At 35.4% G+C, this 27,861-nt stretch overlaps 1 protein-coding gene across 1 annotated transcript in view; it reads left to right on the top strand.

The window, feature by feature from the left end:
* The window catches only part of WDR72 (WD repeat domain 72), an 89,158-nt gene that overhangs the window by 48,593 nt on the left and 12,704 nt on the right, over positions 1 to 27,861 (top strand). Inside the window, exon 17 of the mRNA XM_057372060.1 lies at positions 2,440 to 2,551. Within this exon, the coding sequence (XP_057228043.1) occupies positions 2,440 to 2,551 (112 nt within the window). The remainder of the gene's footprint in view (positions 1 to 2,439; positions 2,552 to 27,861) is intronic.

The following is a 27,861-nucleotide window of genomic DNA, read 5'->3' as shown; positions in this document are numbered from 1 at the left end:
TTTTCTGCCCCATGATGTGACTGTGTTRTGGAGGCACCTGGGAGGCAGTTTCTGCAAGGCTCAGAACTGTAGAGGTTATGGCCTGAGCAATAACCAGGAGTGATATCTATTGACTTCTGTCCTTGAACCCACTCATTATAAAGAGAATAGTAATCCTTGGRAGTAATTGATAAAGTGTAGAAAGGAAAGCCAGTATAACTTAGTATAGATGTAACAGTACAACTTACCTCAACTTTTGTTCACTTGTCTTTTTGAATTATTCTGTATTATTGCTGCTTCAGAGTCAAGCAATTACCTTTCACTTTTAATATCAGTATTTATAGGTTGACATATGCTATTTATACTTCCTCAGTCAAAGAAGCAGCATAAYTTCTGTCACATTTAACAATCCCAACTAGAAAACACATTGTATTTTCAACAGCAATTACAATTATAGGGAGAAAAAATGAAAGCAWACGTAGCCAATAAGGTAGCTAATTTATATCCAGAAGGACAGTAAAGATAAAATAGAAACCAGAGTAAATGAAAGGTGCCCATATAGATGTGTTATGTGTTAGAAACAGGAAAAACTACTGGAGATTGTTAAACTTGGTGATAATGATAGATGAGGGAAATAAATTTTAGGGTAACATTCAGCAAGAAGACAAAACTAAATGTGAAACCACATCAAGCCCTGTGGAAATGCAGATTCAACCAAGACAGATGACTAATGTGCAGACAGCTACAGGTGCCTCTACAATAATATCATTAGTTTTTTGTTTTGTTTTAAGATGTTAGAGGAAATAATTACCAATTCTGCCTGACTGGTATATGCCGCAGTGATACAGGTAAAGGGTATCCAATGTAGAGTAGAGACAGGTTTTTAGCAGATTTCTTTTGTGTAGCTCTGAAAGATTTTTTTTTTTGTCAAAAATTTACCCAGGACATCAAAAACATGTCTGTGTTTCCTTAATTATTGTAGATATATTGTAAGAGACTGCTGCAAAGTCAGTGTCTGTAATCCCCAAAGATCAAGCGTGTATAGATGAGAGGAATTGGAAACTGCCTTTGGTTTCCCCTGTAAAAAAAGTTCTATTATAACAAGATTAAGGTTTGTGCTAYGTTGAATCACATAGGGCTGGGTTCACTTGCAATGAACTTCTGTGTTGTGGACCTGACTACATCACGGTTGTCTACAATAAAGGATTTTGTCACAAAGGACACCCACAACCTTAATTCTGCTTAATGATTTGATTCTACAAAGTCAGATAGAGATATTATTGAGGCAGGTCCTTGATTAGTGAGTTGAAACCTCCTCTCTTCCAGGCATTTTGCAACGTTCCTGCATAACAACTTCAATTCATATGAAAAAAAATAATTTCAATAGGTTTTTTTTAATATAAATATAAGCTTAAAATGTTTATTATAAAATATATTAAACTTAAAATTTTCGTATACAATTTAAATTCATATTTAAGTTGAGGAGGAAACCTTAGATTCACCCTGTCTTTCTGGAAATTTCTTGTTCTTGAGAACAAATACCTTYCCAAGKGGGAAAAATTGTTTTCCTTTTYTRAAGGCAATAGCAAATGAAGAGAGGGTACACACTGCCATTCTGCACCATGCTGAAATTTAGACTRAGAGCTACAAAGGTTTGGGGTCTTTTGTCTAAGGTCTTCATGTGATTATAAATGTCTCACATCTTTAAATATTCCTAGTTCTCCTGTGACTTRTTTGCTAAAGAGAAGGAAAGTATTAACTCTGTTGTGCAGTCTCCATGCTGCATTGTCCTAATGCCCACATGTGGTGCCTCAGCTACTGCAAGTGCCACGTACAGGCTGCTCAGAATTCCAGTAGATTTTTCGTTTGGATGAGGGGTTTTAGGAATGGTATTTCTCTTTGTGTTAGACAAAAAACATGGGGGTGCTATGTTTGAACTAGAGGAACAGAGCATCACCACTAACAACAAAATATAATCTTTAATTTTATCAGATTAGAATGTCAGAAGTTCTAAAAAAGTCAAAACACAAGGGCATTGTTCAGTCTATCAATCACTTTTGCACACATCAGGGAAAAGAAATGAAGATACTTCTTATTAGCTGTTATCACCTTGTGCTTTACTAACATATATTGTTAGTAATTGTTTATCCTTGAAATCAAAGAGGCAGTAGGTGACTGATTCTTGAGTTGACTTTAAGGAAAATGAATGTTTATTGGGAAGCAGTCCTGACTGACAACTTATACCGTTTTATTGCTATCTAGTTAACCTTTTTTCTCTCGGCATGTATGTAGAGACTCATGGTTATCACTGTCTGAAAGATTTATTAATAAGTGTCGACTTTCTAATGACATTCACCAGGATAGTCTCACGATTTTGTGCTAGTTGGTTAAAATTTTCAAATACTTAGATAAATAATTCAGATACTGATATCATCCAATAATAATTTGCATTTATGACAGATYATTGAGGCAATGCAAGCAGTGCTGCTGGCAGAAGTTCAAAGGTCCGTTAGTCCCTTGAGAAAGACGACAACTTGCAGAGAGCCATTGGCCATAGTAGAGAATGGAAATGGTAAGTTTTGGACACTRCCAAAGACTGAGAAGAGGGATTTGCAATACATTAAAAATGGCAGAGTGGTTTGGGTTGAAAAGAACCTTAAAAGTCATCTAGTTCCAACCTCCTGCCATGGGTAGGGACACCTTCCACTTCACCAGGTTGTTTAAGGCATCATCCAGCCTGGTCTTGAACCTCCCAGGGACGAGCCATCCGCAACTTTAGGCAACCTGTTCAGTACCTCACCACCCTTACAATGAAAAAAAAATGCTTCCATATATTTAAGCTAAATTCGGCCTCTTTCAGTTTAAATGCATTACCCCTTGTTCTGTCACTACATGACCTTGTAAAACATCCCTCTCAGAAAATTTCCTTTGCCTTGTAGGGGGAAAATTTGTTGGCATATTATTTTAAAAGAACTTTTCTAATAATCAGAACAAACAAGAAGAATCAGTTCAYAATACCTTATTTCTGTGTAAGACAGGCCAAATGGCCTATTTCTAACCTTATCAGGCTATGAGTTTTCTCCTATGGTTGACGAGGAGTTAAAGGACTTTCACACTCTCTTGTCACCTCTGAATACTAAAGAAGAAAACGTAAAGTTTCTTTGTATAATAGCTCTGCTATTTGCAAATAAAAGAGGCACTRTGAAATAGAATCGATGAATCATATTGGAAAGAAGTTTTACAAATTTATCTTTTCAGTGACATCAGACCTTAAACAGCACTAAAAATTAATTGCTTAAATTTTATAACTTCATAATGTAATACAGAATATTTTATTTTTTTTTTTTTTAGAAATAACCTCCCTGCAAGGAGATATCAAATGCGTTTTACAATTAGATTATTTCATTTTACAAGGAGCTTACTCTTTGCAACTTTACTRTGGTGCTAATGTTTATGGTAAAAAAGATTGAATCTGAATTTGTTATGAAGTTATACTCTTCTATTTTTTTTAGGCCATTAGCTGAGTCTTAAAATTAAGTGACCTAAATTTTAGATCCAATCTTATTAGTGAGCCTTCACTTGGGAAACTAATTTATTGTCTCGTTGAGTGTGTGTGTCTGTCATGAAAATTTGTTACCAATATCCTTGTTCCAGCATACTAAAAATGATCAGTGATACTTGCTTCAGGCCACAATACAAAGTGATGTCTCTATAATTTTGAAATACAAAACACTTTCAATAATTGTTGTGTATGGGTTTATATTTTGCTTACATTGAAGATTGTTTTGAGTAATTTTGTTTATGTGGTTTGGCACAAGATGCATTGTATCAGCATTTAGAGTAAAGATCATTTATGGATTTAATTTCCAATTTCCTGAATTTTCAGGATGTAYTTCAATGTAGTATTTTGACAGAGATTTACAGTTAATGAAAGTTGCAAATGCAGGTATCTCCAAACTCCAAATGTGTTTAGGTCTTTGGGTTTATTTCAAAACCATCTGKACTCAGTGAAAAAAAGAAACATTTCTGTTATGTAAAGAATTGCTGGCATGATTCTATGACTATAGTAGTCACTTGATGTCTAATTATTAAGTAACAAATAAGTTAAAAATTAAGGGGAGTACTTCCATTCTCTGAAAGGGGGATTTTTTGGTTAGTATGTCTAGAAAGATATGGTTTTAACTGTTGTCTTGTTCTTAACCTAATTTTTTGATGGTTATTCAAAAAACAACTAAAAAATTGCATTGCTAGAAGGAGAACATTATGAATAAGCATTTGTACTGGCTATGCCTTTGTTTCATACTTCATCATCTGAGCTACATAAATACGTGCTGTAAAGAAGAGGGTTTTTTTTACATATTGAGAATTATTGTAGGCTGAAAGAAGCAGAAAGCATACAGAATGATTGGAAGAGAGATTTTGCACTGTATTTAGTATTAGATTAGATTTCTTTTTGTTCTCATTTCCACTCATGTTTGTTGCATTTACCCCAGTATGTAAATAGCAGAAATATTCTTATTTTGGCTTTTTCTTGTTTTTGCATTGCAAAACTTGATGAGTTTGTAGAGAATTGAACAAATCTTTTTGTGATTTCTAATACGTGAAAGTCTGTAACTATTTGTGGCTTGTGATGATACACAGAAATTGTTAAAAACCCATGCAGGAGTAAGTCAACCACCAGTGATGTAATTACCAGATTGTAATTAAGTAATTATGCCTGGGTTTAGTCCTTTATCTGATAGGTATGTCATCTTATATTTTATTAAATACTCTGTATTTATGGCTCGTACAGTAGTTGTCATCTTGGGCAGTATCAATGTGAAGGTTAAACATTGTTTCACGTTTTTCAGTCATAATTCAGTCAGTCAGTAAGATTGGGTTTGTGCTCTCTGATCCAAAGTATCTGAATCTTGGCTGCCATCATCATTCCATTGCATTGCATTTTTCTTTAATTGAAATTAATAGATTTGATCTAGAGATGTTTAATCTTACCTAACAAATTTACACTGAAGTCAGTGGAATTTTTTTTAAAAAAGCAAACTTTCATGATTTTATATTTGGTTTTAGTCTTTAAAGTTTCCAGTATATTATATAATCTTTTTTTTYCAGATAGCTCCTTGCTCCTTTGAATCTCCTGCATCCTTATTTCATGGTTGAAGGGGATTTGATATAGACAACAGCCTGGCTTGATGAATAATTTAAAATGCCATATTTTTCTGTGATTCCATACRGACAGAATTACTTATTTGAAAAAAACCAAAACAGCCAAACAAAACCAAATKAAAAAACCCAAGCCACCAAACTCATATGTTTCCAGAAACAAAGATAAGGAATTCAAAAAACAAACACTGCTTGAAAAGCATGCCAGAGAAAGGGTTAACTGTGTTCTGYCCTAGTACATTCTTCCATTGTTGCTAAAAGGAAATATAAGTGCAAACAGCTGCAATTTCTTTATGTTAATGTCAGAGATAATAATTTTGGACCTGTTGCAAACATATTGATAGTAATCTTACTATTGATTTCTGCAGRATTTTCTTCAGTTCTTCAAAGAAGCTTAGGTTTTTCCCTAATTTTTTTGACATTCATCATAATTTTGAAAAAGTATATCCGACTTTATCCCTTCTTARCTTTTTCTACACACTGATAATCTCAGGTTAATAGTACCATTTAACAGGTTGTCMGTGTGGTCTTGTTTTCCACTCTCATGTGAGTCAGAGGCAGTGATTTTCAGGTATTAAGAGCTTATTTATCCACTTTCATATCCACTTAKCATAAAACAAAGAGGAACTATGCTGGCATACATTTTTCATTTGTTGTGTTTGATCTTATGACATACGTACCTAATCCATACCCAGTCATGTGCAGACCTTCTTTGATCAGAGGAAGTGTGGTGGTGATCCCATTGTTGTCMTTGCCTAGCCCAGTGATTGGATAGTCCCTCCTGTGGCAGATTTGAACCTGTATCTTTCTGACTGGTAACTCATTGCTTATCCTCAAGGCATTCAGCAGTGAGCTGAATCTACACAAATTCTTTCCTTTTTCTTGGGAATCTTAAAATACTTGCAAGGGTGAGAGCTAGAAATGAGATTCTTTACTGCCAGGTGCATTTTGTGTGTAGGACTATTATCTCCCTATAGCTGCTGCACTGAAGAAGTTTAACCAAGTGCCATCCTTTGATACCTATTTCTTCTAATGMATAGGGAGCCCAAAATGTCTCATCTGAAACAGCATTCCAGTTCTGGAATTGCGTGCCTCAATTTTTTGTAAAATGCAAAGAGCTGGATTTATTTACCTTTTAAGAAAATTATGGGATAAATGTGTTTAAGAACTTAATACRCAGATAATAAATTGAGGAGATGATKCATGTGATATTCCAAAAATGCCAAAAACCAGAAAAGTGGAGGGAYAGAAAAGTACAGACTTTATTCCTAAATACAGAATAACATTTTAACTGACTCCTAYATTYGTGAAAAAATTAAATGTGAAAAATYGCAACACTAAGACTAGTTTGCAATAAATTCTGGCTTGCACTTGAAAATTCCTAGTTTARGCAACTGCTAATGATTCAAGCTTTTAAGTATATTTGAAAGCTATTAGCTATAACCTCATCTTTTGTATGTGATTTTGGAGCCCTTTAAACTATTCAATTAAATAAATTGGTTCTTGCAGGAAAAAAGCTTCTGCTGATAAATACCAGAGTGAAATTAATGGTGGCAATTGAATTCCATAGGTTAGTGTAAAGAATTGTCAAAGACTTATCTAGAATATAACAATATGTTTTGTTAAAATGAGGAATCCATTCAGTAATGGTAAATCAATGAAAGGCGGGATATAAGAGCTCCTGTTCACTAGAGAGGAATAGTGACCTGCGGCACAGGGCTTTAAACACTCCTATTGTCAAGGTTTCAGAAATCTGTCCAGTTRCAGACAACTTTTTAATGTCAGCTCTTAGGAAGTAATTTTGTGTCTGTCTTTCTATATGGCAAATGAAATTCCTTGCCTGCCTGCTAAATCTGAAGGTTTTGTCAAGGAAGTGCAGCTAAATCGAGGGGTTGTTCCGTCTCTGATATTTTCTTTCATATTGTCATCTTGTTACGACCTACTACCTTTTGGTATTAGTCCCGATATACATTCTGATCCTGTATTTAAACAGAGACCCAAAAGATAATACTGACTTGGAGCATTAGTCATTTGGATCACTCATACCAAAAAAGGTTACACAGGATTTTAATGGATATTYTTGTTGCCTGACTGCTGGGGAGGAAATAACTCTCTGGGATGTAAATGCATTGATACTCTTGTTTACTATAAACACAGTAATATAACTTACRTTGTTTGTGTTCTGGTGAAATACTWAATGCYCAGAAAACTCCAACACAATCAGAGGAATCAGTTTCTGGTCTAACACTTTGCATTCAGATAAACATATTTCTGTCCTCATATCTTTACATTACCCTTAATATGTTTCAGGTTTGGATTTGGGCTGGGGATGTATGTAATAAATTCAGTCTTTGAACTGCTTGCCTTGCTGGGGCTGGGTTCCATATCTAACACGAATCCAGTAATCAAACACAAYCTGGAAAAAGGTGTCCAGACAAAATATGTTGGAATCCTAGAAATGCACGTAACCAGAAAATGAAAGCTATCAGTGCTGCTCTTGGGAAATTTCTTTTCTCTGGTGAATTGACTGCTTGTATGGTCAGGGGAGGGGTGAGGGGGTAACAGGACACACAGCAACAAACTCATAGGAGGGGATCTAATAAACAGAAGGCTGAAGAGGAGAATGAGACAAAAAGAAACTGGGATTAAAAATAAAAAATAAGAATATGGAAAAGAAACAGAATCATAATAGAGGCATGGCAATGTGAACATGTATTAAAGGGTTTTCAAATGGAAATAATGGTAACTGGTTGCTGGTTTAAAAAAAAATGGAAGAATAGAGTTTGATCCCATTTCTGTTATGACAGAGGTTATTGAGATTAATTGGAATGAGGGAATGAGGAAATTTTCACAGTGTGCATGATTTGGAATCAAAAGAACTCAAGAAAAGAGACCATTAAATGTACAAACAGTTATGGATCTATGTAGCCGAACAGATGGGGTTTTGAAAGACGAGAGAATATATTCCTTTTTTAGCACATTCCAATCACTTGAAAAATGAAAAGACAATTCAGTTGTCCATATGAAAGTTAAAGACAATAAGAAGCATCCTTTATTATGACAGATGTCCCAAATGAAAGCAAGTGAGGTGTTTGTGCTGGGTTTTTATAACCTATTTGTTAAACAAACAAATTTTAATTTTTTTTTAAAATATGCAGATATTTGAAGGAGCCCTAGGTGATTTGCCCCACGTTTCAAGATTTTATTGTTTTGGAGGAACCAAATTGCTTAGGAATAAGTGCAACAGGATGAATAGATTGTACTTACTAATCATGATATTGCATTTGCATGAACCAACACTAAATTCTTTTCATGAACAACATTTCTGTTATCTGATTAGGCCAAAATAGAGTCCTGTTCAAAAAAGTTGAAATCAGAATCAGGTCACCATTGTCATGAGATAAGCACAGACTCAGGTAAATATGACTGAGAATGCTGTCATGAAGAAATCTTTACACTTCAGGAACTCTTTTCATAGGTGTATCTTTCAGAATGGGTAAACTAAAATGTCCTTCTGATCCTCACAGTGTCTATGATTRAAACTTGCAGTATTTCAAATGAAATTTAGCAAAACTGTCCCTCTTCCTGTGTAGTCCCCCTGAAGTATTCCCAAGCTTTAGTTTTACAGCAACATCCCAACCAAACACTATAATMACATTTTCTTGCAGTTTGTACTTTTCAGCTTTTTTCAGATCTTTTGGCTTCAGATATCTTCCTATCTGGCATCTCTAACATTTTTCCATTGTAACCTTCTCCTAGTGCTACATGGTACACCTTCTACCTGGATTTCTTCTAGTGTGGTTTATTCCTTTACATTCCAATCTTTGACTTCATGTATTTACCGACAAATCAKAATGTTAAAAATTATCTCTGAAATGCAATTTCTGTTCTCTGTTCAATTTGTTCTTCTTATTGGTGCAAACATTTGATCTAATAAGACAATTTTAGATGGAACTAAAATTTTGTGCTCYTGGGCAAGTTGATACACACAACAATTCATAAAACTATTAGACTTCAGGCTATTTTAAAAAGTTATCTGGCAGGCCAATTTTGTGTGTGTGCATTAGCAATAAGCAGTGTAAGCATTGTATAATCAACATTTCATCACTATTAATGAGAATTAGATAAATCTGTAATCTGATTTTAGACTGAGAAACAGCARAACAATTAATCTAGCATATGTTTGATGAATGGACTTTGTGCATAACCTGGTTAYAGCAATAGCATTCCTCTGTAAGGAATATGCAATAAAAATGAGTGTATTGTATCCTTGTTTCATATTACAAATATTTCCAGTAAAAGAATACAAATCAATGTTACATTTAGAATCTAACTTGCAGTTTAACTATACCACTGTATCATGTCCTATATATCCAATTAAAACTGTAGTTTGATCCAGTAGTCTTTAATATTAGTGGTCAAGTACTAAAGGAAGTAAGCTTAAAGACTCGTTCTAGAACTACAGCTGATTTCATTCCATGCGTCATATATTTTACCAGAGGACTCCTTAATGTAGCAGAAATCAGATTTGGTGTGTATTTTTACACAAAATCGAATTCTACTGGCGCCATCTCARACTTCTAAAAAACATTAGGAAAGATAGGATTCACTGGTCAAGGAGGTGTAAGGATCACATGCATTCTAAATTCAAATGCACAATTTTGCATCTTGTATTTTTTAAACTTTTCCAATAGAGATTTTAGAGATACCGTTATAGACCAGGTTCAGGAACCARTTCTGTATTTGAAATGTTTCTTTCCTTGAATTCCTCAATATCGGACTCCCTACTCATTTGGAAGGAAATTATAAAATGAAGATCACTCAAATTGAACAGTATTTCTATGATTATCTAGCAGTAAGACAAGTTAAATGTTTTAATGGTTTTGTTMATTTAAAAAAAAGTCCTTGCAGAAAGAGAGAAATTACTTYAAGCTACTGCTAATACTTTTCAGTAGATGGAAATTTTTCATTATGTGTTTTKTGAAAAACGTGCTGCAAGGTAGAATTACTTTATTTATACAAGTCTTTATTAGTATGGRAGTAGAGAGTCCTAGCTGACACAGCAGATTAACACAACTGAACAGTGCTTGTCTCTAATAATGAGATCAAGGCATCTGTCTCAGCAAACAAAACATGGAGATTGCTCAAAAGAAGTCTCTCTTGTCTACCAGGCTTATCAAGAAAATATTGAACCAGTTGGAGGTACACATATATCCATCACCAATAGAATGGATCTCAACAGAACTGCTGAATTTCAGGATGGAAAATGTGTTAATCTCTGGGTGCACTTCTGTACCTGCACATATTTTTAGAAGTCTTAATGMATCCATTTGTATTTCATGTCTCATGTGTTACAGAATCTCTTTCCCTGTTTTATATAGAGATAGGCTCAGTGTTGTGTTGAGGCAGGTAGGTGTCATTAGTAGAAATAAATTAATTTCATATTTGGATGGTGCACAGAACTCATCAGGACGTGACTCACAAATTCTGAAACTTAAATTGTTCAATATTCTCTCCTGCATGGTTCATATTTAGTGTTTTACTATCTGCTTTATTTTAAGGACCAAAGTTATGTCAACCAAGTATCCTGTCTTGCTTCATCATCATWCTTTAGTTTTCAATTGTATTGCTAATGAAGATGACAATTCAAGTGTTAAAGAATACAGAAACCTGTCTGGTTTATCTGAGGAAATTTTTTCTCAAATTCCAAGTGTATCAGCAGAATATTTTTTTCTCCTTACTCTTGGAAAAATCCAACTTATATCACATTTAAGATATGTATCACTAATTCCCTGAAGATCTGGTGCCTGTATTGTTTTCATATGATGGATGTTAGTCACATCACCTGCTGCACTACTAGAAGATGCTCAGATAGCCTTGTGAAGAGGGTGAAGTAGGAAYCTGAATCTAGGAGGTATTTCCTGTAAAATAATTAATAGCTCATCTGTGTATTCTTCTCTTCCACCCTCTTAACAGGTTTTGGATTTTCTTTCCTTTTTCCTTCAGAASTTTAAAAAAAAGAATCAAAATCTATCTGACATAATTAAAGCATGCAAACTTAAATTTACTTACTGATAATATTCTATTGCTAAAATTTTTCTATTTCTTTTGGAAATGAAGTGCTGTCAGGGTTTTGCATCTCATGAAACTATCAAGTTTAATGCTCATAATGAACATGAATATTTGCTTGACTGAAAAGACAATCTATTTTTTAATGTAAGTTAAGCAAACACAGTTTGTGTTTTCAGGGAAGAGTAGCATTTTGATATATTAGGCAGATGTCTCTAATATGTGTGTCCCAGATAATTTTAGCAGATTAAGGCCATTCTCAATGCACAGGAAAGAATTTATTATTTAATTAGTATGTGGTCTTGAAAGGTTCAATAGGAGCCCCTTTCACTAGTGACCATTGTTATCCATGTCAAGGTGTGATATATAGCATATCATATGAATTACACCTCTGTCAGCAGACTATATTAGGGAATAATTGCAAAAAAAAAAAAAAAAAAAAAAAAAAAAAAAAAAAAAAAAAAAAAAAAAAAAAAAAAGGAAATAATTGGAAAAAAAAAAAAAAAAAACAAACCCAAAAGGCCACAACTTTAAACCTGTGTGTTTATGTATTGAAATTTGTGTTATAAAGGATTTACATTGGTGACAAGCACACTAGGAATAAAGGAAAAGCACCAGCAGATCTGAGCTAACAGGCACAGCAAGCACATCCACCTCACACGTACCGGAAAAAAAAAAAGGAACAGACTGGCAGATAGAGCAGAGAGGGCCATTGTTTCCAGTCTCCCGTGATAATCGCATGTAGCAATTATATTTGCAAAACAATTTCTTTAGAGTTCCAAGTCTTATAAGGGAGTCATTTCCTTTAGCCTGGAGTGAGCTGGCTTTTGAATGGTCTTGGATGGTCGGCACAAATGTATGCTGGTTTTCAGTTGTGCTCTAATATAGTGCATATAGCTCTTATAGGATAATGTTCTTTTTCACTCTTAGCTTGTGCTTCTTAAAATGTGCTTTTCACCATTTGTGTTCTACTACCTAAAGAGGATTTAAGGGATAGAGCTACTCTGGAATAATAACTCCCCTTTCCTCATTGCCCCCTGCCCCGAGTCGCACCRAAGTTGATATTGCACAACTGTTGTAGCTTAAGCTGTGTGATGTGGGTCCATTTTTCCTAAATTGATGAATGAATAACATGACAAGCATAATCTAATTTATGGAGACAAAATTGATAATTTTGGGATCAGTGGTCAGATGTGAATGGTTTTTATCTTAGAAACAGATACATAGTATTGCAGTATATGTTTATGTCCATTATATAGTAATAGAATAACACAAAATGAAGGATTTTCAGTCTTTTTTATGCTGTATTTGTATAATACTTACAATTATTAATGAGATTTTAGAATAGAATGTGAGGGGGAACTGTTCCACGAGTAAAAGATACTGTTGTAGAAGTCAGTGCTTTTAGGAGTCAAGCAGTAAAAACCTTGCAACAAAACAAAAACCTTTAAGAACCTTGTTTATTGAATTCTGTTGGCTAAAACTGCCAAAAATAAATTAATAGCTGTTACCACTGCAGTGCTTTTTTTGTTCACAAGAAAAATACCGTGACATATTTTTTCATTCTGTGATTGGTGCACATTTCAAGGGTATAAATTAATCTTCAAAGGATCCTAGGGAATATCTTTCCTGGACACTTCACTTATACATCAAGTTGGCCGTGTTAGCAATCTAATCACAATCCTGTAATTCAGTGGACAACAATTCCTTATTGTGAACGGCATAGCAGCTTTTGCTATCATTTAGGTCAGCCTAAGATTGCTGATGCACCATATGTTTCAGGCCATGGATGATGGATGGTATCCTCTGGTGCCCATCCCTAAGTGATTGGAAAGATTGAAGACACACAGTTCACTTAAGCTTGCTTACTATTACATCAAGTAATCAGTGTGATAGGCAAACCTGTGCTCTCTGTGTCACACTGCCCAACTTTCTGCAGGGACATTGTGTCAAAAAAACAATCTAAGAACATTTCCAGATGACAGGCCAGTTACTAGAACAACCATTTAACAACTGGATTCATCTAAAAAGCTTAATAACATGGAAAAGTCAATAAATGTTTTTAAAACACCTTTATTTATATGAACCAGACATGGTGTTTTGTTTTTAAAGGGTTTTTTGTTTCAAGATTGGACTAACATAACAAAGGTCTAATAAAGCAATCATTTTCATAGTTCAGCCTTTAGTATGTCAAAACATAGTGTTCCTAATGTTAATCAGAGAGAAATACTACTTTGAAATAATTTAAAATACTTTAGAAGTGGATTAAAATTTTGTGGTTAGAAACATATTAGGTTTAAGACTGAATTTTTTTTTTTTTTATTTCACAATGCCTGTTTCCACTGACAGTACTCAGTTTTGCTTTCATTTTCCTCAACTGCGTTGGACCATTATAAAACCCAGGAAACTGAGAGCATCTTCCTTTTTCTGAGGTGGTACTGTGCTGAGGAGTCTTTTATATGATRCAGGAGGAAAAGCCTAGATGATACTCTAAATCTCATTTTGCATAAAAATCCTGCAAGACTTGCAGCATGTGTGCCAGCAGGCAGAATAGATCCAACCAAATATCAAGCAAGGTGTTTAAAATATTAGACTTTAACTACTACTGGTGTATATTATTGTAAAAACAATAATTTTTTGGAGTACCTGTATACCACATCAACCATGAATAAGAAGCTAGGCAGTTCTGTGAATTCAAACTCTTTGAAATACTCACATAGACAGTCATCAATGTTCATATTTTTGTGTATGAATTTTTTAATTTAAAAGCATAGCTACTGCATGCAATTTGGTTGAATARCTTGTAGAACTATATAATGTTTTCCTGAAATAAGATTCTGCTTATCTTGAACACTAAATTCTGGCATCTGTTCTACGGTTATTTAATTTTGTCTCAACTTCTTTCCTGTATTTGATCAGTTAYGGGTTTCACTGTTGTTATGTTGGCCTAGTTAGGTAACTGTAGAGTAATACTAAAATAAAACATCTTTCATATTGAAGTGTGCAGCCAGTGAGAAGTGCTAGAATTGTAGYTCTAAGTGCATTTGAAAACTTGCTACTTGAAAGTCAGAATTTCAAGGCAGGTTTCCTCTTGTCAGTCCTTTGATAGATAACACACTGAATTCCATAACCAGACAATTTAGGCAGCAGCCTCTAAAGTAAATATTAAACTAAGGTAATGGAAAGGAAAAGCTATTCTGAGGAAAAGAGTTTGGGGAGTAGTGATTTACACTGATTTTAAAACCAAGACTGTCAAAGATGTGGGAAGTAGATGTGTTAGTATTAGCAAGACTCATCACTGCAGAATAGAGAATGTTAGAAAACTGAATAATTCTTGTAGACAGTGTCTGAATACATGAACTTATCTGTGTTAGAACTGAGGGTTTTGCAGTCAATGACACTTTGCTTACTGAAATACTTCCCAGGGAGAGATGTTTACTACTTGTTCTGCTCTAAGGATGCTCACAGTGGAGCACTAGAGCTGAGAGAGTAACTCAGAGTGAARTCTGCAAATGAGTGCAAGGATGATCTGAAGTATTCCAAATATTCATATGCACTAGACTAGAACAGTTCATCTGCAAGGTGCCTGCARCAATTGTTTAGTCCAGGACACTACTTTGGCCTTGTCAATGAGAAAGAGAGCTATAATTAAGGAAAAGGGACTTTAAATATCTGAAAACACATCCTTCTTCAAAGGACAGTTGAAGAGTGAATAAGAGCAACTTCTGGAAAGTTGCTTTAGCAACCCCATTAGCCAAATATGCTAATAGGAACTTCAACTAAAATATGGCCCAAACTCATATACTCTGACAAATTCTTTGTGGAATTGTTTGCTTTTCTAAAATCAGAAGTGTCAGTTGATGTGGAAATGCTTACAAAATAAAGAACATAAATAATTTTATATTTTTTTCTTTCCAGCTGTTGTGACTTGGATAACAGTGAAAACAAATTTATTTGGAAGTACCCTGTAGAAGTTAAAACCATCACCTAAAACTCTACTGAGGTATCCAGAGGACAGTTTGTGGAGAGGGTCAGAATCCCTATAAAACAGAGTTTAAGTGTTTAAGCAGAGAAGAAAATCTTGTTAGCCTCCTATACTTGTGTTGCTGTCTGAGAATAACATGGGGCTCAAGCCATGCACTTATSTTAAATGCTGAGGTCTGTTTGCTTTATGATTATTATGTTAGCATAGTGATGAGGATGGGCTGCAGTGGGAGAACCCTTGCACTGCATTGTAGGAAGTGACTGAGTCATGGTATTTGGCTCCAAGTTGGACTTCCAAATTAAAAGGCAGTACAGCCTTAGCCAGTGTGACTCACAGGCAGCAAAATTGCTTGAGAACTCCCAAGAAAATATCCCCAACTTGTACTCTGGAGAGAAGTCACTGCTCTTGCCTGAATTGTGCCCCACAAGTCAGGATTGTTTAGGTGGCTGTAAGCATTTTGTATTGCTCAAGTAGTGTAGTATCTTTTCCTTTAAAAATAATATTTGTTAAATATCACAAGCATGGAGTTAAGTATTCAATTTCTGCTAAAAGTAAATGTGCTGTAGTCATCCTCATGCTTCGCAAAGACATAGTCTATGATATCTGTAGCATCGCATCAGTGAAGAATGGAACCACACCCAATTCATTAGGAAGGTAGGATTTACATTTTGAAAAACGAAATTAGTTAATTTCTGAGGGAGGCAGCACAAGTCGATTTTGGCTTTTATGCATAGCAGGGTTTTTGTTGTGTCTTTTAAATGAAGCACTTCTCCCTGTACAATCAGCCTTATCAMTGCAATAAGAAGCCTGTGATACAACTGATTATATTTTTTCAATCACCACAGTTAAACAGAAAGGAGGTTAAGCTGTTAACTACTGCAATCTGCTGTCCCTTTTAAAATTGTGTAAAGATGGCAGACACTTATGTTAAGCACAGTGGATTGTTGGTAAAGTTAACCGTGTGCATCCAAAAGTGGCAGAATATGGACTAAGGTGCAACCTCAATCTGTGCTGTAATAAAGTAGCTGTTCATCTGTGGTCTGAGATCGTCATCAAAGATCTTGAGTTCCTTCACTTTATTTTGCAGAAAGGCCATCAGACAGCTTTGCATCATCTAACTCTATCAATCAAGGACCTCAAGCACTGCTTTCTGCTGAAAGCTTTCCTGTTTGGCTCTGTTTTTCACAGACAGCTCAATAACTTGTCTGTGGAGCTGTGATAAATGTACCATGTGCTTCTAAACTGTCTCTTTAACACTGAACTGAATTTCAACTCCTAGTGCTTCTAACTAKTTGTTTTCATCAGAAACATTTATTTTTACTGATTATTATTCCAGAGTCTTAGATTATCTCGTTGGTTTTGTTTGTTTTTTTTTTTATCTGACCTATGGAAATGGTAACATTTGAAAGCTGTCCTGCGTACAGTGGACTGCTAGAAAAGATTTTGCTCCATGAATAAGCTGCCTAGTATAAAGAATAAAATTAAAGGGAATCTGTATGAGCAAGAAGTATAAATCTCTAATACTTTTTTTTAGACAAGTATGTCTGAAGATAAGAATTTCCTTGCCTCTGATTTGTGAGCCAGTCCTAAGTGAAATACAAAAGAGAAGACTGAAATGGAGAGCAGTTTAAGGATTAAGTGCAAATATGACTTTTGATTAAAAAAAAGCTTATAAAATCTGTTGTAGGAATTAAGGTCCTAAASAGGAATACAAGCAAAAGCTTTATGTTTTGGGTTGTTAGATATCTTGGAGCTCTTATACAGAGAAACTGTTTCTTTGAAATTAAAAAAAGAGATTGCAGTATGTTTATTAGTGTGATAATGTGCAAGTTTTGCTTAGAAAATTCTCAGCTGATTAGTTCATGCAAGTTGCAAAACTGTATAGATTCAGAATCAGAATAAAAGTCAATTCAAGAGAAAGTGGCATATGGAATTACCTAAAAGCAGATAGCATATCCACAGATAGYAGAAACTATTCTGGAATGTGGCTGTTATCAAACATAATTTTGCTAAAAATATGGCAACTACAGCTTTGATTTGRCCTGTATTTAGATAAAACATACCAACATGAAGATCTGATTTCTAGTTYTCTTTGTAGTGGTTTTAGTAGGAGGAGAAGAAAGGGCATAAGGCATGTTAATTGCTTTTGGGAATACACTGTTCCAGGTTAAGAAGAATAAATATTGTACATTCTGAAAAGCATGTTGATTTTTAGGGAACAATACTAATTCACACATTYTTCATTTAGGGCACAGAGGTAAAATGGATCCTTTGGTGGATGTAGTCACAGCATAAATGTGTAGAATAAAAAATGAAATGGGATGGTGATGTTGTACTGCATGAAAAGCAGGACAAGCAGTGGAAAAGAGCAGCCCACCATGCATTAGCTGTCACTACAGTGGTACAGGGGCAGAGGGTTCATCAAAACACAGCTAGATTAGTTTAAGTCTTGGTGTGTAGTACACATCTAGGATGATCTTCCTGTAAAAGAATTGTTTCCCATTCTTACAGTACCAGTTGGGTTTAGTAATTTTTCTGATTTCTCTTTTCCATTCATATAATCTTGTAAGCCTATAGTGAGATCCACTCTGTAATTTGTATTTGTTTTCTCCTGCTGACCAAAGCTAAACAGAATTTCTGCTCACAGGTGATCCCACTGGTTGGATCTCTTTAGCTCCTCCTCTCTCGCTTTGATTAAAGCATTTTCAGGTGTTGGTTAAGAGATGGCTCTCCAAACCCTGAATCTGATTCCAGATTGCACTGTTCTGCTTCACACTGTTTCACCAATAAATAATTAACATCAGTACAGCTGATTTGTGTAATGGAAGATTTACCTTGCTAGGCAGAAGCTTCTGCTGGTGCACAGCTTTGTAGGGCCTTGTTGGGGGAAAAATGAGCATGAAGCTACTATGAACAACTTTGACTTCCAAAATCAGTCGTACTCTCATAGCTATGAACAGAGTATCCATTTAAAGGCGAATTGAATGTAATGTTTTTWATGAAATCTAGCCGACTTACAACCATAATTATCTAGTGGCAGGACAGAAATCAAAGCAACAAGACTGAGTACATTTTACTGGTGCACTGGATGCAGTAAGAAAATCTTTTTTTGGTAGTGGAAGCCACTTCTGTCTTAAATACATGAACTCAAGCTACAGGCAGATTTTTTTAGCAGCTTTATAATTTGATCTATTTATAATCAAATTCTATTTTAATTGCATACAGGCTGAGAGTGCAGGAGCTGGTTACTCTTTCTGGTTCCCTAAATGAATGCACTAAGCTTTTGAAACTGGCTTCACTAACAATGAGTTTAGTTGGTATCTACACACAGTACTGAAGTCCAAAAATTGTATTCTGGGCACACACTTGACTCTGAAAAATTGGGATAGATTATGTAGAGACAGTGTGTAATTCCCCTTGCAAAGTCCTCACAAGTACAGAGGTAGTGCCAGTGGCCAAGACAATCCCTTGCGTGAGCTACCCAAGCTATGGGTAGCTACAAGGTCTTTAGAGGCAGTGATAAATTTTGAGGGTAGTCATCTAACTCGCCTTAATCAGCACTAAATGGRTCCTGGCAGCCCCTGGATCAGGGGGATACGGATGCCTTCTCTAGTGGTATGCCAGTCACCACTGGGTAGGTAAATTCCATCTATAAATGTCAGGGGTAACATTTCAGTCAAAAGTTCTACAGTGGCAYGCAGAAGCGCTGATGTGCTGTGAAGATACAAGAAGAATGTAAATAGCACTGCAAATATTACAAATTTATTATGTACATTGATTGGGAGGCCTTTTGGAGAGGTCATGTTCTTTATTTCTGACTCTGAMAAGCTTGACTTGAAGAGAGGACACCTTAAAGATAGACAAGAAAAATTTACAATATAAACATAATTTTAAAAGCTGTTTAGCTTAAAGAAAAGATAAATGGGAAATAATATTGTAGAAGTATACATATTGTTTGATAAAATKGAATCAACCTGTCATTCCTCTTTATCCTTTTTCCCAATTCAAGAACATACAGGCTTGTAATTAAATTGAAAGGTTGAAACTCTAGAAAGTGTAGAAGAAAGTATTTCTTCAAGTAACCTAGTGTCTCAGATTCTCCTTCAGTGAAATAGGGGCAGTATTTTTCCTGTATCTCCAGCAAATATTTGAATTTTTCTGAGTTCTTAAACACCTGTTGTGTAAGTTGCAATTAGCTATGCAATGAAACAGGATTGAATAGACCACAATAACTTTCCTGTAGCATTTTTTATGTAGTTTCTAGACTTCAGTGGGTGGCTAAAGAAAGAGCATAAGAATAAGAGCATCTTCCATGGAAATAATAACATTGAATTTAAAAAGACAGAAAAGTTAGGTTTTGTGGTTCTGCAAATGAAGAGAACCTAATCAATTATCTTTCCTTACAAATCAGATCTCACAAATGATATTTAGAAATTTGGCCTTGCACTGCTAATTTATGCAGAACATAAATATGTAGAGGTATTCCTACAAATTCAAACAAGCAGTGGTAACTTATCTGAGGAATGAGATGGTAGTTTGTGGAACTCAGACCCAGCACCCAGGGTGAAGTCAAAACTCAGGGTTTCTGAAGTCTGCAGGGGAGGTGAACATTTTCAGAGTGAAATATAAGGTAGGTGAGAGAAAGAATTGTAGCCCATTTCTCTCTCTTCTTCATGATCCAAGTACTGTGTAATTCATTTCTGGATGAGTGTTCATGAAGCAGTGAGAAGAAAAGAGTTTTTGGTCTTGCATACTCTGAACTTGTCTTTTACTAACTAGGAAGAAATGTGTTCGTTTGAATTTAAGTCAAATAAATTCAAATTTACCTTAAAAGTAATTTTTGTTGACTTTTATTAAATGAGGTGCCAAAAAAATGCACTATCAAAGTCRGTCTTTTCAAAGTATGTCCACTGAATGGGAGCCATATAAGCGTGAAAAGACCTTAGAGGAAATGTTAGGCAGGTATTATATTTTCTGGTTAATGGCCACCTAGGAGATGCAGTAAAATAATCGTTGTAGTAAGGATTACAAAGTATGTCACATTGCACCTCATTGTAAATATCACTTCAATTTTTTATGGCACAGATTATTTGTAAGTTTATTTTATATACTGCGCAGCACTTAAATGTCACTGGATCTAAAACCTTTATCTGGGAAGCTCATTAGTTGAGCTGTCTGCGTTTGTATATCTGCCATCAGCATCTGGTGAGAGGGCTGCTGCTGACCCTGCCAGACTTGGGTCATGAGGTCAGCAGGTCTCATTTATTATTCAAAATTGCTTTCTGACCTTTTATCAGCTAGGTCAAAGAATGCTGCATTCTCCTTGGTTGAATTTTATAGTGAAATCAGTATCACGCACAAATAGTAAAATTACAAATTTGTGTGAATCTCGTTCCTCTCTCACCAAAAATGTACTCACTTTGCAGTTGATGAAGTTGGAAGAGTTGCCTACAAACAGATTTGCTTCWAGATCATGAAGGTGCCTTGTCATCCTTGTGAAATAACACACGTAGCTTCACATCTAGTTCATGATTTGATTGTGCATCTGCTTTCCGCTGGTGTGGTGCAGAGGAAGCTGAAGGCAGAGCTCTGTAWTTAACAGATGACCTCTCATTTTTATCACTCTCATACTTTTGCACAGTTTCCTATTGACTGTTTCTGGTTTTGAGGTATTTTCACTGGTAACTGTATCTTCTACTTTCAGCTGCACACATGTATCAGTTGAATATTGGAGAACTTAGAARCACTGTAAGGCAAGCAAAGTCAATGAATATGAAGACTTTTTGTTGATGATTATAGCAGAATCCGAGAAGAAAAGACATTGAGTCCAAAATGGATTTGAGATGTGATCTAGATCTAAGAAGTCACTGGCCAGCATGATTTTAGTCCAAACAGAATCCAGTAGTACCCTGGCAAAATTAGAAAGAAGTGACGATCTGAAATTTTGATTCTGTGATGACTAAAATAGGAAGCATAAATGATGTTACAATAAGAAACATTTTTGGAATTTTAGAACACTAAAATTTGAAGAGAAAATTAGCCATCAGATCTTAACAAGCCATAGTACAGTATGGAAAATTTGAAACCATAAATGGCAGATTGATTCTTAAAGAGAGCTGTGCAGTTCAGCATTACCCCTCTGGAATGATTTCATCCTTTTTAAAAGAAGGAGCCAAAGGTCACATTGGTCTTGCCCTTGAAGCAGACAATATGAGATGTCAGCTTGTGCTTTCTGACACTGCATATGATGAATAACCTTGACGTAGTAATAAACAAATAACCTATATTAACATTTAGAAGCACAGTGAAGTATTAATGCAATATATACTCCAACAATGTATTGAAAATATACAGCTTTCATAGAAATGGATTTCCTCTAGTAATACTGTCATAAATTTATGGTTTCTTAAACGTTGCTATAAAATAAATTCTTTAAGTAACAGAATGTGTACATGTCTGAAATATGACCAATCATACATACATAAATGAAGAAAATTGCTATTAASAAGTAGTGATAAATTACAATTATATTAAAACCCCCTGAACATCTTTATTCATGTATTCAAACAGTTGTGAATACTGTATTTCTAGTGTTTCAAATACCTGTAGTCAATCGCCTTTGTAGATGCAGCTCTATTGCTAATTAGTGTTCAGTAARGCTATCAGCTCTTCTCTTTTGGTATTTCTAGTAGCAGAGAAGAAAAAATCCATATGAGTAAGATGTTAAGGTGTTCATAACATTTGGTTGGAATGAAGTGTTTTCTTCTAGCTATGGTCAGCTGAAAGTCTGCTTGTTGTGGGGAGAGTTGTAACATGGTACAGTATTCCTTTTAACAAATTTCTGAGCTTTAAGAACAGTCTTGTACTCATTATAGTCTTGATAGCACATTAAGGGTTTTTGTGGTTGGGCTGTTTTTAACTTGYTAAACAATGCCATTTGGTATTAATGAAATGCAGGATAGTGTTTAGCTCTTTGCAGTGCTTGAGGTACAGTTTTTCTTGTTCATAAGTAATGCCTGTATCTTGCAGTTGTTCTCTGATTTTATACATAATRCTTAATTTGCTTCTTCCTACACAAGTGTTCCGAAACAAATAACCTATTTTTAGTATGGATGAGCTGTGTGGAGATTTCTCAGTGTTCCCTTTGAATCTTGTAGACATGGCCTTGTGCTGCCATAGGCGAGTTAACCTCAGGTCCTGCTCCGGCCTGTATCCTTATGGGAACAAACAAACAAACAAAAAATCATGGTACAATAAATATTTAAAGTAAGTGATAGTTTGAGAAACACTTACTGTCTTAACACTTGTGAAACAATCTAGTGTACTTTAGGAAGTGAAAAAAGACATTTAGCATTCCTTCTTATGCATGTTTTGAATTTTACATGTCCATGAAAGATAATTTGCAGGAGATGTGTGTGGAGAAGAGACCAAGTTTATTTCATAATATCATAGAAATGCTTYAAAAATTCTAATATTTAGGTTAGAGAAATGTGAAGAATGACATGCCATTGCTGGATGAAAGAAAGCAATACTGCTAGTTAAAGTGAAAAGCAACTTGACAGTAATACTTGTAGACATATAATGAACAGAAAAATACATAGAAACAGTACTTAACAGATTAATAAAAAATTAATTTCATCTTCCTCTTTTAACAAACATTTAACTGGTCAGAGATTGACCTGTCTTTACGACTACCAACCAAATGAACAAGGAGAAAGGAGAACCCCTCTATTGTCTTTGTGTGGTAAATGAAGCTCCCTGAGAGGTCAAAAGTAAAGAAAATATGCATCCAAAAAAGCATACCAGTCTCAAAGAAACCAGTAAAAAATTGGCTCTTTAGAAGGTGACATTGTTAGRATAAAAAATAAGACAAGAAGGAAAGTGAGCCCTGCCTACTCATTTGTACTCTGTAGCTGTCTTCATGAGCTAAAACAAATCAAGTCATTTATTCTTCTAAACCACATTTTCACTTTCCTTTAGCACTGAATCAGTAATTCCCCGAGAATGGAGGCTGAAGTGGTAGCTGTGTATGCAACTATAAAAGTGTCAGATAGGGGTAATGTGYTTTATAATACAGTATGGTAAGTACTGCTGTGATCCCAATTTTTTAATACTGAATTTAATATTTCCCATTGCAAGAGCTACTTCAATCTGTTACTTAGCCTTTTTCTAGGAAAAATAATGGGAAAAAAGTTAATACCCCTAGGTTCTAATGCCTTACTCAGCTGCAGATCTGTTTGCACCCTTTTGAAGTCCTGTAGGCCACATGCACTGCAGGTATTTTTTCATACACTGCCACAAGAATTCTTGCAATTCTGTAGCAATGTCAAAATGTGAGGTAGAGCTCTCTTGCCAGAGGTAGGGTACTCACCTTTGGGAAAAGCACCGGGTTATGGGAGCAGTTTATGGCTAGAGGCTTACCTGCATTTGTTATTTGTGATACAGGATGTGCAAAGACAGGGATGYCTGTGAGCTTCAGTGGGCTCTATGCATTTAATTAACGATTGAAAGCAGTTACACTGTGGTGCTACAGCTGTGTAGCCTCAAATCACTGGAATAAAAAGTCTGAGACTCTATATTGGAACTCAGAATTTACTTGGGAAATTTTGGAAAAGATTAAGCAGATTCCTGAGTACCAGTTATAAGTGAACTCGTCTTCCATTCTTTTGAATGTAGTTATGGAAAGTCATCTTGCTTTCACAGTGTGTATTCTAAGCCTTTTCACATATACATTCAAATTTCTATTCTGCTTGCTTCATCTCGGTCACCTTGGCCAAACTCAGATTGTGGTAAATCAAGAGCAGCTCTATTGTCTTTTATAAAAGTGCACCTGGTCAACACAGAGGTGAAGATGGGAGTGAGCATTCTGTGATTTATTTTGCAAGAGTGCTGTGTTTTCTGTTAATTATGCTACAGCCACTGCACAGTGCTTTTGAAACTGCAGTCAAGGTCCTGCTGCACATTTGTACMTTTTTCTGTGCAGGAGCCCTTTTGGCATTTCCACTTCACTCATCTTACAAGCTAGAGTGCAACCTTCAGTAATCTCCTGAACTGGYAGTTTTGTATCCTGAAACACTAAATTTGTTTTTATCCTTCCATTTGAACAAGGATATATATGACTGTCCCCAGATTCACCTCTGAATGTGCAGACAAGTTGGTAGTTGAAAGGAAAAAGGAACAGAAACAAATCAACCAGTAAAAAAGATTACCAACAGCACAATTTGAAGTACCTGCAGCAGACAGGTAGGACACTTCCATATGGAAGTTGTTGAGGATTGGATTATTTCCGAATAGTTCATGTGTGCCTACCTTTTCTATGTGTGATTGGAATGTAAGTGTGCACAAATAAACCACACCCTAGTACACTTTAATTTCAGAATACCTAAATAAAGATATTCCAGATACTTTTTAAGTATATTGCAAAAAGCAATAGAAATGTTTGTTTTCAGAGCTAACAAGAAACTAATTCTCAGACATTAACGAAAAATCAAATTCCAATCAGTTCTTTGGCTAGTATGATAATAAAAATACATACAGTGTTTCACTAACCCTCACAATTTTATGGCAAAACTTATGGTGCCTTGTGTGTTTCTTTCCCCAGAGTCCCAGTTTATATGGCAAAGTGACAGTATGCAAATATTGCTGTAAGCAAATTGCACTTCCTGAGGAATAAAGGTTCAGCACCCCTAAAGGCTAATACTTGAAAAAACAAGTAAAAACAAAGAATCTAAAGAAAATTTGTTTTCTTTTTTTGTTTTTTTGTTCTTTAACCTCGTAGCTCTGGTGGCTTGAGTCCTATGCTGAAAGTGAGCAATTCCAAGACTAATTACAGATTTTTAAGTTTGGCAGCATTGAGCAGCATACTCCTGTTACATTTGACCAGCTTTATTCAAGCAAATACAGTGAATTTGAAATTTTAAAATATCCTGCCACTTCTCCATCTAGATAATTTCTACCTCATATTTATACATAACTCTAGAATGCAACGAAGAGGTCATGGAAGAGCTCACACGTGAGTTACTCCTTGACTCTTTACGCCACCATGGTCCCTAACTCCAGCAAGAACATGGTCTTGTACAATGTCTTACCTGTTAAAGCAGATCTGCACTTTTTGGCCCAATGTTTTTTAGTTCTTCACACATGTGGTTTCACACCGCCTCTGGAGCTCAGAKACAGTTGTCAGTCACTCACTTCCTTAGATGTCCAACTTCTTGGAAGTGCCTGTGGTGTCTGTCTTGCCTCTTTATTACTTGTCTCAACAGGGAGGCTCCAGGCTCTTCTGCTCACTTATTGGTAGGTCTTGCTGATGGCCTGAAGAATAGGGCTGAGTGCAGGTGGAGCAAAGGTGCATTGTTTGGCAGGGGTCATCTTTTACCCCTTATAATACTTCAAAGATTCTTGCTTTTCTACTCATTTGAGGTAGTGCCACATTCATTTTTGGAGATGCATCGCTCTGGTGCTTAAAGGGCAGAGTGTTTCCCAAACCTGTGTCTATTTTGTTATAACTGGAGTGTTTGATCCATGTTCATTACCAATATAATTATATATCATCCATCATTTCAACAAACACCTTTCTACTATGTACTTGCACATAGCAACACATGTTGCTTATTAATTTAGAGAATAGCAAAGTCCAAATTTTGTTCTAAGTTGCATCAGCCTTGAAATTAATCTAGACTCATGCTTCTGTAACAGAGCCCAGAATCATGGTCCACATATACAAAACTGATTTCCACCTACAAAAAAAAAACCAATGGGGACAGCAACTCCTAGTAACTGGTGTTTGAGAAAAAATATGAAATTATAGGGTGAGATGTTAGTTTGCTGCCCTAAACACAAATTCACTACACATCTTAGCCATGTAACTGGAAATCATTAATTAAATCCTGTGCAGCCAAGAATCATGCATAATGTAACAGGACTACTGCAAACAGTCAGCTCCTGATCATTTAAATTTCCTTCTTGCTCTTACTGACATGAGGAGCTTGTATTTGAAGTAGTCCCTGATGAGATTTTCCCTTACATCCTTGGAGAATGTCCTTGTGCATATTTATAGTGCAAAATAGAAGGATTACATATGTGTGTTTTTTGCTTTTAGGGTATTAAATGTATTAATGTAAAAAATACATAGCTTGGTACAATATGATCACCTCAAAAATCTTTTGACTCCATGGAAAATGAAGGGTCTAATGCTCTAAGCCTTTAAGTAATCATAATTTGATGGTTCATGTTCATAAGATAGCCACTTTTAAATTGAATATGCAGTTCCCTGTGAAAAATGCAGTTTCCGTATCTTCCATTAATTTTTATGAAGAAGATTTTAGTAAGCAGCCCAGTCTAAAGGGCAGCATTATTTCCACTGCATTGTCATGTTAGGACTGAGAATTGATAGCTTACTCCATCAGCACTGCTAATGTTCAAAAAGGCAATTTGTTTAAAGGATGGGCACAGAAGGAGAAGGAAGTGGACTTCAGAATTAAAAACTGCACAGCAGTTTCACTGCAAACCATCTACTAGTCATACAGTGCTATCCAATTAATCCATTACTCTTAGAAGAGGAATCCCTGTATATCCAGGTACAATCCTTGCCAAATATCTGGACACAATCATAGGCTTTTAGGATTACAAGTAACATAATAAAGGATAATGATCAAAAATTAAGCACACCAATACAGAATGCTTGGGTTAACTGGACTTGCCATGTGCAGTATAAGGCAACAGTCTGTTAGGTTTAAAGTGAGATTAAGGAGTTGTGTAACCTGCAATTATGCTGGGTTTCATTAAAAAAAATAAGATGATTTGGCTCAGTAGGGCCCTTCCTTGTATTTACCTCTGTTTAATTGGATTTGGAACTGCTTAAACATCTTTGAGTTGGAGCTTATAAGAAGATGATCCCAGCTGTTTTTCAAAGCTTAAGACAGCAGGCAGACAACATGATCATGTCAAGACTCATACTAAAGCCTTAATCCTACTTTTTCATCAACTAGCGCTACAGCTGAGTCTTTAACCTTCTAAGTACTAAATGTGCTTTGGATCTCTCACAATGCATTTGCTGTCAAATGTTGCTCTCTGATAATAATAATTTTTGCTACCTTTCTAAAAAGTGCTTAAAKGAATAGTCTCTATTTGAATTTGGAGAGCTGTAGTGTAAGCCTGTATTTTCAGCCCTTTTATTTTCCATCCTTTTAAAAATACTTATAAACTTGTATGCATTGAAGTCTGTTGTTCTCTAAGGGAGCAAGGCAATGCACTGACATGTAGCTTGCATTGSTATAATGAATAATCATCTCTACTGCTAACTATTTTTCATTGTACATTAATTACTCGATTGAATATATTTTGTTTTCAATAGGAAAGARATGAGAACAGCTTTGGTTTTATTTAGGTCTTTTTCTTAGGAACTGTCACCATAAACAAAACTAAATTTTCCAGTTTCCCAGGCTAAAACTTATTTTGCAACAGTACATTATTTACTTTAATAATCCTAGGGTTGAATAGAAATTAAGTGTTCTAATGAGTTCTTCCTGCATCTGTTAATAGTACTCATGCAATGCAATAATCTGTCTCCTCAGTTTTCCTTTCCTTTCCTTTCCTTTCCTTTCCTTTCCTTTCCTTTCCTTTCCTTTCCTTTCCTTTCCTTTCCTTTCCTTTCCTTTCCTTTCCTTTCC

The sequence above is a fragment of the Malurus melanocephalus genome, unplaced genomic scaffold, assembly GCF_030028575.1.
Source record: "Malurus melanocephalus ecotype Western Australia unplaced genomic scaffold, MMel_1.1 scaffold_163, whole genome shotgun sequence".
Lineage (NCBI taxonomy): Eukaryota > Metazoa > Chordata > Aves > Passeriformes > Maluridae > Malurus > Malurus melanocephalus.
The sequence above is the reverse complement of the archived record's forward strand: the minus strand, read 5'-3'. Positions and strand labels throughout refer to the sequence as shown.